At 37.6% G+C, this 17,118-nt stretch overlaps 1 protein-coding gene across 2 annotated transcripts; it reads right to left on the reverse strand.

The window, feature by feature from the left end:
- Positions 1–7,344: 7,344 nt before the first annotated feature.
- dhodh (dihydroorotate dehydrogenase) lies at positions 7,345–17,038 on the reverse strand. Of its 2 annotated transcripts, XM_016245897.1 has the most exons (9): positions 16,944–17,038; positions 16,082–16,294; positions 15,291–15,490; positions 10,498–10,580; positions 10,053–10,240; positions 8,828–8,941; positions 8,587–8,740; positions 8,289–8,448; positions 7,345–8,190 (listed from the first exon to the last, which is right to left on the reverse strand). In XM_016245897.1, the coding sequence occupies exons 1-9, from the start codon at positions 16,959–16,961 to the stop codon at positions 8,109–8,111; spliced, it is 1,212 nt and encodes a 403-aa protein (XP_016101383.1). In that variant the 5' UTR covers positions 16,962–17,038; the 3' UTR covers positions 7,345–8,108. The 2 variants fall into 2 exon arrangements, with proteins under 2 accessions (XP_016101383.1, XP_016101384.1); XM_016245898.1 differs by lacking the exon at positions 7,345–8,190 and having other exon boundaries at positions 8,390–8,465.
- Between the last annotated feature and the right edge of the window lie 80 nt (positions 17,039–17,118).

Below are 17,118 nucleotides of genomic sequence, written 5' to 3' on the forward strand. Positions count from 1 at the left end.
CAGTGGTTAACCAGAAAAATTAAAAATGGCACATCATGCCGAAAAGGTTGCGACCCCTGTCGTACATCTTTGTTTCAGTGTCTCCTTTTAAATGACGAATATTTACTATTGATATCTGCCGATATAGACAGCTAATTCCTCTCACGCAGGCGCTGAACGCAGTTTGCAGTCAGCTGTAGTCTGTGCTGTGTGTTCAAGTTCAGCTTTTTGATCCAGATTCTGCCAGTGCAAGGCGACAACACCGGCTTTTGTCGCCTCTAGTTCTTTAAAATCAGCTTGGTGTGTCCTTCACGCAGGCGCTGAACGCAGTTTGCAGTCAGCTGTAGTCTGTGCTGTGTGTTCAAGTTCAGCTTTTTAATCCAGATTCTGCCAGTGCAAGGCGACAACACCGGCTTTTGTCGCCTCTAGTTCTTTAAAATCAGCTTGGTGTGTCCCGGCCTTTAGGCATTGAGTTTTAACCCTACCTTTAGTTTGTGATAATCCACAAAGTGGTACCAAAAATATCGGGCTGTGGGATTCTACTATTACCCCTACTATTACATTGTCTTTCATTCCATCTAAACAGTTTTTCTTTCAGGTAGTCGGTAAGCTCTGTTGCGCATTACTACACTCGATTTTGTATGAGGTTGGTGTGACTGGGAAAGTTAGAGAACACCTCCGCAAACTCCTTTTGCAACCTGATCTGGGATCTATGACCTGTGACAGGGAAATAGAGGTAGTTGTGGACAGGGATCTTGAGCAAATTCTCCTGTTTTGGCTGTTCCAAAGTGTGGTTTTTCTCTCAGATCTAGGACATATTGGATTTCATTCTTGTTGTTTTAATGGGGCAGTTCATTTCAGATTTTGTTGCTGATTTGAAATATGTAATTTAAATGTGAGTTCAGCAAGCAGTTTTTGAGATTTCAGGATTCCCCCATTCATTTAGATAGGACTGGGTCTTAGATGACCGAAATAGCTGCCCGAAGGTGTAGAAAATATGGCCAGTGAGTGAACAGACTTGCCTTGAAAGGGACTATGGTTAAACCAACCCTTTCATTTGTGAATGTAGACACTGGTATGAATCGATTTAATGTTTATTGTTCCTGGAAATGCCCAGATTCCTGCAACAGCAAGAGACGGTTTCAGTCATCTTTGCCACAAGGGTGACATAATTTAGCAAGGAAACCGGAAGGAAGGTGGCGGATGGGGAAACAGCCAATGCTGCTCTGACCAATTGCACACCTCCGCTGTTGTCTTAAAAAGTTAGAGGAATGCTTCAGGGTCATCCTGTGGCTCCAGGATTTTACCAGTTTGGACAGCTGTGCAGGTTCCATGACAGCATCTTCCTTCTCCTGGGTTTAAGCATCACTGTGGCATGTTGGGAGAAAATGGTAATTGGGAAAAAGGAAAGAGGGACTGGGAGCAGCCAGTTCAACAGTTTTTTATTTAACAAAAAACAAAGGAACATTTTTTTTTTATTCATCTGTTGTAAGCATTGTGTACTAGAATGGAGGCAGATCTGAATGCAGATGGATTAACTGCAGCATGGCTCTTTTATACATCAGCAGAAAGGAGTCAGTCATATCACAAAAAGATCACAAAAAAATATAACATTTTGATCAAAGATCACAAGGACCAAAAAAAAAAGAAAACAAAACAAATTTGGAAAAAAAAGAGAGAGAAAAGTGCATTGATGAATCGTAAATTCAAGCATTGGGGAAATAAAGAGGGTCAGGTTTGATTTTAGATTTGACATTAACAGAGTTTAGTTTCAGCCATAATGAAACATAATGAAGCTAATCGAGGTCTTCAAGATCTAATAGCAGTTACGTTTTATTATGAAGCTAAACCCTGTACTTTTTTGTAAGGGTTACTTTGATCAAATTAGGTTATATAGTTTGCTTTTTTTATTTTCTTTTTTTTCTAAAATTGTTTGCAATCCCTGTGCTAATTTCAGTCTGTGGACGTGAGTTGATGGCCTGGAGAATAATCCATGTGGCAGCTGTAGGAGGAAGAGATGTTCTGCTGTTCTCTCAGAGAACATTCAGTTCCGGTGTACTCAGCCCTGATTACACTCTCATAAGAACAAGCATCTGCCCTTTTAACTGTAAATCATGAAAAATGAAATGTTTTGTAGAGTAATTTCCTTGCTTTATTACAGTTCTACAGTGAACATATGTATAAACAGATGGTAGGTGGGGGACATATTGAATATATCGAATAAATACAATTTATTCAATATTTCAAAGCTTTAGCCATGTGAGGGGAAAAAATCTATCTGCCACAACAGTTTAAAAGTAGCCCCTCCTTTATCTCCTTTACTACTAAAAGTAGCTCACCTTTTTATTAGTATATGCTATTAGTCAATTTGTCTGAATTATATCACAATGTAAAAAAAAAAAATCTTAATGGTCCTAAAGTATAATGCGATTTATTAAAGCAGAATTTAATATCTCATGTTTTTTATTTTGATGTTTGGGTCAAATATGACCCAAACATATTTTTGTGCGATTCATCTGAATCCAGCTTGAGCCGTCATTAGACATTATACCTCCCTTTTCCCTGAAAATGAATTTTTGATAAATATAACACACTTTGAATCCTGCCCTCTTAGTTTCCAGAATAAAGGAATCTGACTCAAGCTTTTTTTATTTTTAAAGATGTTTATTTTTGTACCCCTGAAAAAATCATGTCTCAACAAAAAGTGTATGTGTGTGAGTGGGTGACTTTTACCCCACAAACAATTTTATGATGTTACCACTGTCACCAAAAATAGAAAGAAAGAAAAAATCAAGGCCACAGGTAGTTTGTACATAATTATTTTGACATAATATATCTCCATGTAATATAGGCCAAAAAAGGTAAAGCAAGGGGGGAAACACTCTATTTTAAAAGCACTTCTGGCTGCATCTCACACTGTCCTTCGCCGTCTCCTTGCCAACAGCAGTCTTTCCAATGAACTGATTTACATATTTGTTGTTGGGAGGGTGTAAACACACATAAGAGCCTAAACCATGTTCCAGTCAGCTTTACAGAACTTCAGGGCCACCATGTGACCTTAGTGACAAACAGCCAGAATGTCAGGTTACTATTAAATTACTCTCTCTCTCTTTATAGATATTTAAAAAATAGATTTTTAAGAAGAAAATATCCTTCCCTGTGTGAAATAACACACCACTATTCCCATGCTAGGATGTTTGAGATATTTTGGATGATTAGACTGCTCTAAAACCATATTCCTAACCTTACTCAGTACTTAAATGTATGTAATTACACTGTAACATGGGCACTGTAAAATAAAGTGTAACCAGTTCTTCTTCTGTCATATACATTTCGGAATCCAACTTGTCTTACGTTAATTACTGTACACCCATAACAGAGGTGTAAAATCATCCAACATCTGAATGATCCGGTTTGTAAAAAAAAATAATAATAATTGGCGAAACATTCTATGACAAGGAATCAGATCATATCAGAATGTCATAAAGACTTGGAAACAAATAAAAAAAAACTCAGAACATTAGAACATTGTAGCAGCATGGGGCTGGACAACTTGACAGGCAAGCGATTTATAGTAATCATCATGGTGTAACGAGGGAGGCGTGATGACAAAGTAGGGATCCAAATGCAAGGCTTTAATAAGAGCGTAGTCAACCAGGCGTGGTCAACAACAGCAAAAAAACGATGGCAGCGACAAGGCAAAAGAGTAATCCAGATAATCAGGCAATGGTCAGGGCAGGCAGCAAAACAATCATAAACAAGAAAACAGTCCAGGGATCAAACCACGAAGGCACGGAAACAGAGAAACTGGACACTTAGAAACCACGGAAGAGCTATACAACATTCAATCACCAGCGATGACAGAGTGTGTGAGTGCTATTCTTATTGTCCTACTAATGTGAGACAGCTGTGAACTGATGATGAGATCTGATGAGAGACAGGTGATGCACTTGATGAGTCCGGGCAAAGGATTATGGGAAATGGAGTCCTGAGTGAATGGCAAGGTACAGAATGGAGTGCCACTCCAGCTGGAGATCATGACACATGGTAACTGCCTAGCCTGCTCATTGATCATCAAGGGCAGCCTAGCAAGGAACATGAACCAGTATCTGCACCACAGCATTGTAGAGACATATTCTGGCTCTATTGATTTGGAAAAGTGTTCATTTATCAGCCTAGAAACCATTTAGAACATGGAGTAAATGTGTGACCACCCCATGGCAGTGAGATCAAAGCACGTTGCAACTCTGTTTTCAACAGTTCTGGCAACAACATATTGCCTAGACAAAAAGTTGTCATATGGACAACTTTTGTGGTTCTATGCTTTATCTTCCATGTTAATCTTCCATGCGAAATTTTCCTACTATTATCAAAAAAAGTGATATGGAGCGCAAACGAATGTAGATTGTATCAAAATGAAAGTGATAACTAGTTGTATATCATGATGGGCATATACAGTACATCTAGATGTCACCCTCTGTTTCAGTTCATGCATCTACAGTATATAGCTTTACGGAAAGAATGGAGTTGACATGGATTTTGTTTAAAAGCCTTAAAGGGTTACTCCACCCCAAAACGAAAATTTTGTCAATAATCACTTACCCCCATGTCGCTCCAATCCCATAAAAGCTTTGTTCGTCTTTGGAACACAATTCCCATGTTGTGATTTCCATTACAGTAGCATTCCTATATGTGATGCAGTGCCGTCTAAGGGCCCGAAGATCGGGGAGTTGTTTGAAACCTCAGGCTTCCATCTTCCCTTTGACCCCCTCAGACCTGTTTGTGGACTCTGTGCTTTGTGTCATATAGTCTAGCAGGTCCAGGTCCATGTGCATCACACATTTCACCCATGAGAGAGCAGGCCAGCCCAGTGCCTCCGGCAAAGTACAGGCCCAATGAATAACTCAGACCTAGGTAACAGGTTCGGTCACTCTCTTTTATTTCTCTGAAGTTTAGTTGCACTTATCAAAGAACCTGACAACAGAGGCCATGGAAGCATGATGTTGTTTACAAGCTTTGCATATTTATTTGTGTATGTGTGTGAGTGAGAGAGAGTAAGCGACATGAGGGTGAGTAAATATGGACAAAACTGTACATTTTGGTAGAGCTATTTCTTTAAATATTCAATATAAATATAATGCACAATTTGTGAATTTGTGAACCCCACCAAATGCCTTCAGATTTTTTTTTGTTTGTTTTTGTATATTTGTTTAATATTGAGAAGGGGTAACAAACAGCATGCAAATCTTTGTGGCAGCAATGAACATTATAGCAACACAACAGAATTTGGAGTCATTTTTAGGACATTTTCAAGTTTAATTTTCTTTACTTGACTCACTAATTTGTGAGTTCATGCATGACAAACAGAAAGAAGATAATAAAATCAAGCCAGAAATAGGATGGTTAGAGGCAGAGCGCTTGACATGGATTTAGTGTTTCTGAAGATGGGTTATAGGCATTTCTAAATTGTCTTCACATTTTGTTACAGTGATTGGCCAGGTTGATTTGGAAATGTTAACACAACAGAGGGAACACACCTATCCAACCAAGGATAAAAAAAATGGATTTGGTTGCCTCATGGAAACAATGTCTTTGTTTCCATGAGGTAAAGGTAATGGTGATTTGTTTAGCTGCACATGTACTGTAGTAGCAGTGTGTATTTGCAAGGTGTAACATTTAAGCACTGCCAATTTTATGGTCTTGTTTCCATAAAGCTTTGCCTCCAGCTTCTCAAGATTTAGTACTTTACAATTTAAAGTATTAAAGACATGTATCTTACAGTTTTTTTTCATGGGACTGAGCGATATATTTAATGATTGATCTTTGATGTTATATACAGCATCCAATGTGAAAAAAAAGATTGCCCCCTTAATAAAGCCAATAACTAGTTACGTCTCCATTAGCAGCAATAACTGCTACCAATTGCCAACACACAATGGTTTCAAAAATATTTTGTTCCACTCCTGACCCACTCCATTCCTGAACTGCTTCAGCTCAGTGATTTGTAGGCTTTCGAGTATGAACTGCTCATTTCAGGCCCTGCCACAGCATTTAAATCTGGATTTCAACTAGGCCATTCCAAAGCTTACATCTGTGGTAAACTAGCTAGTATGTTCTTGCATAACCCAACTGTGCTTCAGCTTCAGTACATGGACAGATGTCATGAAGAGTTCTGATACAGCTTCCTCTGTGCATTTCAAGGCCTTCAGGTCATGCTGCAGCTAAATGTTCTCAAAATAGTCCTGATGTCTTTTACAGAGCACACTGATTTTTCATGTACACTGCTTTAAAGGGGTCATCGGATGCCCATTTTCCACAAGTTGATATGATTCTTTAGGGTCTTAATGAAAAGTCTGTAACATAGTTTGGTTAAAATTTCTCAATGGTAGTGTACAAAACACCTTTTTTACCCTGTCAAAAACAGCTCTTTTCAGAGCAAGCCGTTTTGTAGCATTTCCTTTAAATGTTATTGAGCTCTGCCGCCCCTCTCTCCCGAGCCGCTCTCTGAGGGACTGTTTACTTTAGCGCATTCATCGTAAAACTTGCTAATTAGCACATTATTGGGAAAGGCGATTTGCAAAGATTCATTAAACAACCTTATACTCACTTCTTCTGTAGGTGAAGCTGGATCACGAATGATTCACGCGAACAGACGCATTTAGGTAGATCGAGGCCACATTCCCTTCAAAAACAAACGTAATCCACTGTCTTCAGCGGCTCAGATGCTATGTTCATTATTACATCCAACAACAGAACAGCTCAATCGCTTAGGAGTCATTCTTGTCTACATCTGCTCCAGCGGTGAAACAATGGCGGACTGATGACAGCTCACTCAGGCGGGTCTAAGGTAAGACGTCAGTCCAGTCTGTGCTGAAATGCCACTGTCAATCAAACTATCGTGGGAGGGGCCTGTTTTTGTGACGTCACACAGACAGGCATCGGAGATCGGCTCGATTTGAGAAAGGGGTAAAAATTTTAGGTTAAAAAAAAAAAGTGGATTTTTATCATTATAGGGTGGTTGTGTACACACTGCTAACACACATTTCAGTTCAAACTACTTGTAAAAGTGCATGTAGCATCCGATGACCCCTTTAAAATCTTAAGATTTTCTATATTATATACATATTTAATCTAAGCTGATGTCAAGCCTATCAGCTGCCAGGACATACAGAAACTGTATGTAATAACATGAAATTTGTTGACTTGTATACTATATAGCACATTTAGCCAAATGCTGTAAGTCGTCCAGTTAATGAATGCAAACAGAAAATGTGTGTATCGTGCATACTACTATACTACACTATATAAACATTAAGAGTGGTATGCCATTATAAACAGCCATTTTTATTGCAATGTCATTTGGTCAAAGTCACTTGCCCTCCCAGGGTGTACTGGTATCGCTTTGCTTAAAGCAAATTGTAATGCCTTTTTCAATGGGCTAAGACAGAGTATAGGATTTAGCTTGGTCTGCCTGACAGGTGTGGCACGTACAACGTTTTCAGAACAACATTTGCTTTAATTGGAATTATAAGAGCACCAGTAATTGTTTTCTTTTTGATGGCAATGCTTACTATGGTAATTGTCTTACTCTGATATCTACTGTAGGTTTATAAATATCAAAACGTTTTTAAATTTAAAGTCAAAAAGATTATGAGAAGTTAGTTAAATCTAATGGTATGTCACAGAAATTGAGTGAGGTTGGGATTTTATGTCATGGATTTAGCCACGGTCTAGAGACACAAACAGTATAAAACTCATCCTATGGAAATCATGGTCATCAATTTCTGAAATGTAATGAAATCAAATGCATTACCACTGTGATTAGTTTACATTTTATATGCAAATCTTAAGCAGTGCACAACATTTATTCAAATTCATATATTTCTTGAACTCAGGCATAAAATATCAGATATGTTAGCCACTCATATTTGCATTTTTACATTACCAAGAATTCATTTACAACACCAACAAGGCATGAGTCATGTCACCATAGCATAAATGTCTCCAAAACGATGCTTAAAAGAAAATGTGGAATGAGACCAATGTGCAACAGTAAATGCAGAATGTTAAGCATTATGAGCAGCCAAACTCTCTGACAACACATCACATCTGGTGTGTGAGCCTTCCTTTTAGGTCTGTGGTTTTGCAGCTTTCTCTGTTGCTCTATGATCAGCACCTACTGCCTCTGCTACACATGTAAAACCTTGCGCTCTAAAAAAAGGAAACAAAAACAGGAACAAATGTGTTTAATACCTTTATGTTTCTAAATACCTAGAAAAAAATGGAAAACAAAACATAGGTATACTCACTTTAGTAGATCATCCAGTTCTCTCTTGATCTTTTTGACTACAGGCGGACCCTGGTATACTAGAGCCGTGTAGAGCTGCACCAGAGAGGCTCCTGCACGAATCTTATCTAGGGCATCCTGTCCGCTGGCCACTCCACCAACTCCAACAATGGGTAACTTCCCTACAAACTCACACAAGCTTATTTCCTTATTAACCAAATCCACTTTGTACATTTCAATCTAGCAGTCCAAATTCCAAACACAAATGAAATGTGTAAAAGACAAAAATATGGCTTTGGCCTTTTGCCATTTAAGGGTACCTTGTGTCAATGTGTACATCTCTCGCACTGTTTGAGTGGACAGCTCTTTCAGAGGTTGACCACTGAGGCCCCCTATTTCATGTTTATTTGGGTCTTTTAGAGTGTCTGGCCTGGAAACAGTGGTGTTGGAAACCATTAATCCGTCAACACCGACCTGAAAAAACATACAAAAACGTTCCTATCTTCTAAATGAATTGGGCACAAAATGTTCACATAATCCGTATATCCTGTGAAGACTGACCTCCATGATGACCTCAGCAATGTCTTGCTTGTCCTGTGTAGAAAGATCTGGAGCAATCTTCACCAGCACCGGCAGTCGGTTCTCACTCCGCAAGGAATCCCGCTCTTTAAGCACCTGAATAACCACCAACACCAAATGATAGAGTGGAAAAAGAAAATATAAAGCTGACTAACACTTAGGTCAAAGTAATAACTCATTTTGGGGATTCATTTGTTTTAAATGCAAGATGCAACCTGTATCTGACAAAACAGATTTCACTTGTTTTGAAGCTAAAAGTATTCACTTTTATACAAAATCTAGACTTAATGTAGTGGACTGATATCATGGAAATGATATAGGACTAATTGAACAGCTGTATATAAATATACTAAACACTTTAATCAGCAATGAAGAGTTCAGATGCAAAAGACTCTAAATGCCATCTGAAATTTTCTTCTAAAATGAGCATTGCTATCAGGCTGCTATGTTTAGGTTCAGTGATTTTACTCTAATGGTAATGCATAGGTCCTTTTCTATGCAATTAAAGTGAAATAGCCGAAAATAAATATAGGAGAAAAATGCTCATTTTAGAAGAAAATTTCAGATGGCACTTAGAGGCTTTTGCATCTGAACTCTTCAATTCCTTTTCATATCACTTCTTTTTTACTCTGTTATTGCTATGATTTTATATGTTAAGAACTTGCCACCGTTTGGCTGGTTAGCTTTCACAGATGCCCACCACTACTGGTATCTTTCGTCACTGATGGTCACTGAGAAGTAACAATGTATTCTTACAACAACAACAAAAAATCTTCTGGTTAATTGTCACATGTATGTCAATATTATACTAAGAGAGATGTACAGAATGGCAGAAATGAAACATAGTTTGGTGTGATGCTACTTTTCACCTGTAGAAAAATATACAGCAAGATCCAATGATATATGATACATGTTTTTTTTTTTTTATTATTAATATTCATATTTATATTAAAATATTAATTTTTTAAAATATATATTACTATTTAATGTAAAATGCCAAATTAATTTTACACCTACTAGTAGAGATTTTTTATTTAATTGTGCCTATATTTGTGCAACATTTGGTGTATATCAATGTGATTTGTCTTTACATGGAATAATTTTTTTGTTTGTTTGTTTTTGAACATTAACAGAACAGTACTGTATCGGTATTGAATTTAAAAAGTGTGGTACTGCCCATCCCTACATCACTGAAATGATGAACTACCTTGTCCAGAAGGTGGCGCAGTTCTTTCTTGCCCTGTAGGTCTCTAAGGCCAGGAGTGTTGGGGCTGCTAACATTAACTACTAGGTAGTCAGCGAGAGGGCCCAGTGTCCGCACTCCCTCCACATAATCTGACACCGCATCTGTAGAAAGCTTGTTCTTCCCCAGATTGATGCCAAGAGGTTTACCTGCTGATATTGGAAATGTATACTGTTACAGGGCAGTAAGACTTTTCCTGGCACAGCTGAACAGATGTATTCAAATAAGTAGGAACAAGTACTGAATGTCTTCGTTATTTCCAAGGCATTAAGGGAAATTATGTTATGTAAAGATATGTTCACAGTCTTGAGAAAAAAAAAATATGGAACATTATCCCCAGTCCACAACATAAACCTACTGCCTTCAAAGTAAATGCAATTAAAATTAGGAAATCGTGATTATTATTTACCTTTTGTTAGTTCTGATTGGATATTCTTTCTGGCTTTCAACCTTTCTTGCACTGCAGAAAGGCCACAACTATTGAACCCATATCTGAAATACACAAACCACACGAAAGGTATAATACATGAATTATTGGTGAAATATTTACACTATACAAAACAAAAGTATTTTACATTTACAAAAGTACCATGTTACTACCATGGTTTGTGGTCACACCAGGATGGCAGATGGTATTCACTGCAGTATCATGTAAATTCCATGACACTGGAGTTCGATAATCATGAAAACTAAAATAATAATTTCCATCTAACAGCATCACTGAATTATGGTAATACTACAGTATTCGTGTATCAGGTATTAAATATCAGGTAAGTCAATAAGATAAAAAAAAAAAATAAAAAAAAAAAGATATTTACATTTTCTGAAGAGTCACTAAGGTTTTCAGGATGGCTCCCAAAGTTGTACTAGTTTTCTAGGAAGTTGCTTTTTGAATAAAGTCAAAAGACCCCTCCATCAGTTTAAGTCTATGGGTCTTTTTACAATTGCTTTTAAAAATAACACTACTGAAGCCACCATTCACATCTGTAGCATAAACAGTAGTAATGCTACAGTTTAATATGTGGGTTAGGGTTTGTTCAAATCACAAGCTTGAAAGAGAAAGTCCAAACTTCAACTTTCAAATGGCAAGCAGCATTTGGCATTCAAAACCTGCAACATGGACAAACGCCACTCATTTACTCCATCCGGAGGGACTCCACCCTTGTTTGAATGCCTGTGAAGAATCTGTACACAACACTGGCTGACGATATTGGTGTGCGACTGATATCAATTATATTTTTATTGTTTAATGTTAACATCTGAGTGAAATGCTCGCGCTGTCGAGCCCTGAGCAAATTTAAAAGACCAAAGACATTCTTTTCATTATTCACTTATAAAATAGAAAGCCTTGTCCAGCCAGAAATCCAGATTAAGTTCAAGCATATTCAATATACTTTTTCAAATATTTTCCATTTGGAAGAAAATTCACTTTCACGGAATATTAATGAAAAAACACATGTATCAGTGTGTAGTGAAGTTCCAGAAATATTTAAAAACATATAACAAGTTTAAAAAAATAAGCCTGTATTCACTAGACTGATAACAGCGATACCAAAGCTATACACAAGCAAAGTGCATGACTGAATGCTGAATTGGAAGCTTTCTTCAGGAGAAGCTGACTCGTCTGCACCTCATTGGCATATTCTCCATGGTGAAAATAAACACTGTTTGTGTGACAGAGATGCTAATACCATCTTACTCAAAAAAATGTTTATAGTATATTTTAATAGTTAAAATGTTTAGTTCCTTTTAAAGGGGTGGCTGACTTTTTTTTTTTTCTAGGCTTGATTGTGTTTATGGGGTGCAGTCTAACATGTGTTAATGCTTTGTTTTTAAAAAAAACATTATTTTTCACATAATTTACCTTTATTCCACACCGCTCTGTCCCTTCTCTGATAAACGCGCTGATCATTTCCTGCTTTTATGAAGCCCCTCCCTCAGAAATACACGATGGGCTCTGATTGGTTAGCTAGTCCAGTGTGTCATGATTGGCTAAACCGCCTCTAGTGCACGTCTAAATGTCCCGCCCCTCACCTCAGCGGCATGTGCTCTGGTTGTATTGTAAACAATGGCGTCGTCTAGATCTCATCAATTTGAGCTCGATTGAGATGCAGAGGATATTAGTGAAGAGGATCGCGCAGAACCTGTGCAAGCACGGCTCTTAATGGTATGTTTTTTGTTTGTTGTTGTCTCATACATTTAGATACACTGTTATTTGTAAATGATACTGCATCTGTTAGCTTTTAATATACGGTTTTATCCCGATTAGAGCTTTAATACGGTACGGCAACTGCACGCGCGTCCATGTATAACGCTTCTCATAGCTATGTGAAAACAAGTGTATAAATGGAAGAGCTCATTGTTTGAGCTGAGCTGGTGATCTGAAAGAGAGAGAGAGAGAGAGAGAGAGAGAGAGAGATGCAGAGCAGAGAGTGTGCAGCAGAGCAACGTGAGGAACAGTATTAAGAACGCCACTTTAGAACATTGATTTTGAAACTTGTGAATCCATTAGAATTGTTAGATGACAGAATCATGATTCATATATACAGTGGGTACGGAAAGTATTTTAATGGTATGTTTTTTGTTTGTTGTTGTCTCATACATTTAGATACACTGTTATTTGTAAATGATACTGCATCTGTTAGCTTTTAATATACGGTTTTATCCCGATTAGAGCTTTAATACGGTACGGCAACTGCACGCGCGTCCATGTATAACGCTTCTCATAGCTATGTGAAAACAAGTGTATAAATGGAAGAGCTCATTGTTTATGGGGTGCTGTGTGTACATTAATGAGGGAAAAAAAATAACTGAAATGATTTTAGCAAATGGCTGCAATATCACAAAGAGTGAAAAATTTAAGGGGGTCTGAATACTTTCCGTACCCACTGTAAATATGTGTTTTCGTGCACCCCTCGATTTAACAGCCTGGCAACAACGCTTCCTCTTCTCTATGGCCTCGCCCCCTTTGTTGCGTGTTCCAGGGGGCGGGGTTTATCTGGGTTTGTGATGTCACAAACCCGGGAAGTAACTTCTTGTAGTCCCTACGAGCCGTTTTTGTAGGCATTAAACTGCCAGAATTTTAAAAGATATCTCCGTTTGCATTGAACTTTCAGCGCCGCAACTTTGCTGATATTGTTTATGCTCAAACAGCAACATTACACACTAATTAACGTTAAAAACCACCCCTTTAAGACAAAAGAAAAGAGCTAAGTGTTGGGTTCTATAATTTATTCTATAAATTATGCATTATACTCTTCACAGAATATAGTACAGTACTCGGCATAAATGAGTACACCCCTCTGAACAAATACAAAATACTTTTTTCTTAATGATCACCAAGATAATTCATGGAAAGATGGCAAAATTGATTTTTTTTTTTAAATATATACAAAAAAAAAACAAACACAGAAAATATAATTAATATATGAAAAATAAGTAGATTAGTCAATGTTTGTTCAAATAAAGTGTCAAAAAAATTAGTACATCCTAGATTAAATTGAACAAACGTATCATATTCTAGTATTGCGTCCACCATAAATTTATACTAGTATAAAGTACATAATAGTAGCATATAAAGTATACTACTCTGACCCTTCTTGGCATTGAGTGTACTAGTTCATGACAAAATTTAACATCCGTCCTGTTTAACTCCTGGAGGATGACTTCCTTAAATGTCCCAGTCTTTGTTGCTCAACTGCCTCTGCAAAATCCCCTACGTTTGCTTAAGAGTGTTAGAGTTGGGTGAAATAACTGTCCACAGAAGGTTTTTCACCTTGGGAGAATGTGTATAGTCATTGCTATGCTGAAAAAAATGGCCAACTACGCAGGGAATGAGGAGACAGTAGCATCTTCCGTTTCAAGTTTTTGAATTACATCACACGGTGTGTGAATTCATGACAGCATTGATAAAGAACAAGTCCCTCGCACCTTCAAGACTCATACATCCCTATATAAGAGCTTTACTACCATTGAACTTCACTGTGGGAACCAGTCACTTCTCGCTACACTCCTCCCCTAGCAATGCCAATGCCATTTTGGATGCTGTTAGATCCAAAATGATTTACTTGGTCTCATGAGACCAGAGTATGGATCCCCACAAGACTATATTTTGTAAACATGGGCCTTGAAAAAGACTAAAATTAGATTTTTTGCAACAGTAGTTCTGGTATGGACAACATCCATGTACAGGTGCATCTCAATAAATTAGAATGTCGTGGAAAAGTTCATTTATTTCAGTAATTCAACTCAAATTGTGAAGTTTTTGTTAAATGTGAGCCAAAATCATCACAATTAAAAGAACCAAAGACTTAAACTACTTCAGTCTGTGTGCATTGAATTTATTTAATATACAAGTTTCACAATGAGTTGAATTACTGAAATAAATGAACTTTTCCACGACATTCTAATTTATTGAGATGCACCTGTATGTCACTTCTGCACCTTAATGTGTAAGATGAAACAGGCACTCTTTTCATAGCTTTTGCAAGCTTTGAGACACACTCTTGGAATTTCTCCTGCTCTTTTCCTAGCAAAATCACTTCTCATGAAATAAAAGCTTAAAATGAGGGCCTGGCTATTTCAAGGACCTCGTCACAAGTTCCTTGTTTTATCTCGGTGTTCCTTTCGTTCAAAGAAATAAGTCTCCTGTCAGTTTTCTCTCAACTGGTTTCATTGTTGTCAGCATTAAATCTGAGAACTCAGTGGGTTATGTAACACCTTTAATTGTGAAGAAATTACTTATCTCTTGGTCAAATTTGCCTTTCTGTTTAAATAATGAAATAATATACTAAACATACATTTAAAATAAAAATGTATTAGTTTTATTATGCAAATTTCAGGTGGGTGTACTTATTTTTGAATCAACATTTTATCACTTTGATATGAAAATCTTATTTTACTGAATAATTCTGAAATGCTTCTTTGGTAATTGATCAAGCAGACTTGCTTGAATATTATATCTCCAAATAATCCTAACGTCTTCTAAATAAAGAATAATTGATTAATTCCGAGAGGGGTGTATTCATTTATGCTGAGGGAGAATGTGAACCTTACTGAGGTGGCTATAGACAACCCAAAGATCCCCAAGACAAAGGTTGGAAAACTGTGCTCGAGGAAAAAAATGGACATCAAAAATTCTATTCTGAGAGCTTGGAGACATATTACAGTAGGTTTGTCTTTGTAGCAGAAATGTACCCATACCTGTTAATGACGGCTTGGTCTGACTCCAGTCTAAATACACGTGGCTTTGGGTTGCCATCCTGCGCCTTTGGGGTCACAGTTCCCACCTCCACGAAACCAAAGCCCAGTCTATAGAGGCCATCCACTGCCTCACAATGCTTGTCAAAGCCTGCTGCTAACCCAACTGGGTTCTGGAACTTTTGACCCATCACATGCACTTCCTGATAGAAATAAATGTGAAAATAAATTGTAATTTAAATTTCCCTTGAAAATAGAGAGTATCACGACGCTTGCATGTGCGTTCCTCTGCACGTAAACAAGGCTTAGCGCATGCATGTTCTACGTCAGCAGCATCACGCGCATGCATTAAGTGCAAAGGTACTCGTCTTGATAATGGAGGAGAAGAATTGTTGAATAATTGTTTTATTTTTCCGATGCACACAAAAAGTATTCTCCCTCATTTGTAAAATTACGGTTGAACCACTGATGTCACATAGACTGTTTTACCGATGTCCTAACTACCTATCTGGGTCTGGGAACATTTCAGTTGCGTTGCTGTCTATGCAGGGTCAGAAAGCTTGGATTTCATCAAAAATATCTTAATTTGTGTTCCGAAGATGAACGAAGGTCTTACGGGTTTGGAACGACATGAGGGTGAGTAATCAATGACACAATTTTAACCCTTTAAAATGTAAAAATGAAAATCTAAAACAACTCTGCTAGATTTATGATGTTAATAACTATGGAAATGCATCATCAATCTGTGAAAAGGATCCATATAGCAATTTATCACAAATATTTAACACACTGACCAGTGAGGCTGGGTCCTTGTAGTTGTTGTAAGGCACAAGTCCAAGACCAATCACCCGAACAGCCATGGCATGAGCCGTCTCTGCTCCTACAAACCTCTGCAGCACAGGCATGAGGGCACTGGCATAGAAACGATCGTCTCCGGAGGCTGTGAGGTATCCCAGGAACAGGGCACTTCCACATCCTATGATCTTTAAGGCATCTTTCGCTTGTTTCTGCAAAGATCAAGAGAGGATACTTAAGCAACAAGAGACCACACTTTTGTTCTACCATAAAAAAGATAGTGCCCCATTTTAAAAGAAACAATCCCAAGCACACACTCTAAACGTGCACTAAAGCTCAAAACTGAATATGTAAGTTAGGCTCATCAAAGAAATGTGCATATATTACAGGATTTGTAAGTATCCACTAAAATACCACCATAAAACCTTTACCTTTACAAAAATCCTAGGTCAGCACTATGGATGGATGGATCAATGGTGATACAATGCCATGTAACGTTAATACCATAGAACTGAATGTCACCATATTCATATATTTTGTGATATTTCAATGTCAAAAATACCCAAGGTATTATCCCGGATTTTTTTTATTTTATTATTTACTTGTTTTTGTGTGTAATGCATTTAAAGTTACCATAGCAATCAAATAAACTGAGACTTTTCTCCTGATTACAGAGGGCTTACTGTAATTGTATATTCACACAAACTGGGAAAATCGGGAGCTGATTCAACGTAAGACGCAAAACTGTGCCAAAAAAAAGTGCAACTTATTTATCTGTAAATGCATGCTCTGCTTGATCTGGCGACACTTTAAAAAAAACACAAAACTTTATCAAAGAACAGCGATGCATCGCTTATTCACCTTCAGTCGTCCCGCCATGAGTGTTGTGTAACACCAGCATCCAAACCACGTGTTCGCTGTTCACTTCCTGAACGAAATCTCGCGAGAATGAAGTAGAGGCGAGCCCCTGAGAGCGACATTAATTTGAGATGTTTGTTATATAACACAACTAAACGTGTGATATGAACAGTTAATT

Source organism: Sinocyclocheilus grahami, unplaced genomic scaffold, assembly GCF_001515645.1.
Source record: "Sinocyclocheilus grahami isolate Dianchi unplaced genomic scaffold, SAMN03320097.WGS_v1.1 scaffold772.1, whole genome shotgun sequence".
In the NCBI taxonomy this organism is placed as follows: Eukaryota; Metazoa; Chordata; class Actinopteri; order Cypriniformes; family Cyprinidae; genus Sinocyclocheilus; species Sinocyclocheilus grahami.

What these genes read in the sequence shown, in the direction of transcription:
- dhodh (XM_016245897.1), bottom strand. An exon ending in ACAAGGACCCAGCCTCACTG is followed by an intron (nt 15,491 to 16,081) that starts GTCAGTGTGTTA and finishes TATTTCTATCAG; the next exon opens with GAAGTGCATGTGATGGGTCA. An exon ending in TTGCTGAGGTCATCATGGAG is followed by an intron (nt 8,741 to 8,827) that starts GTCAGTCTTCAC and finishes ATGTTTTTTCAG; the next exon opens with GTCGGTGTTGACGGATTAAT.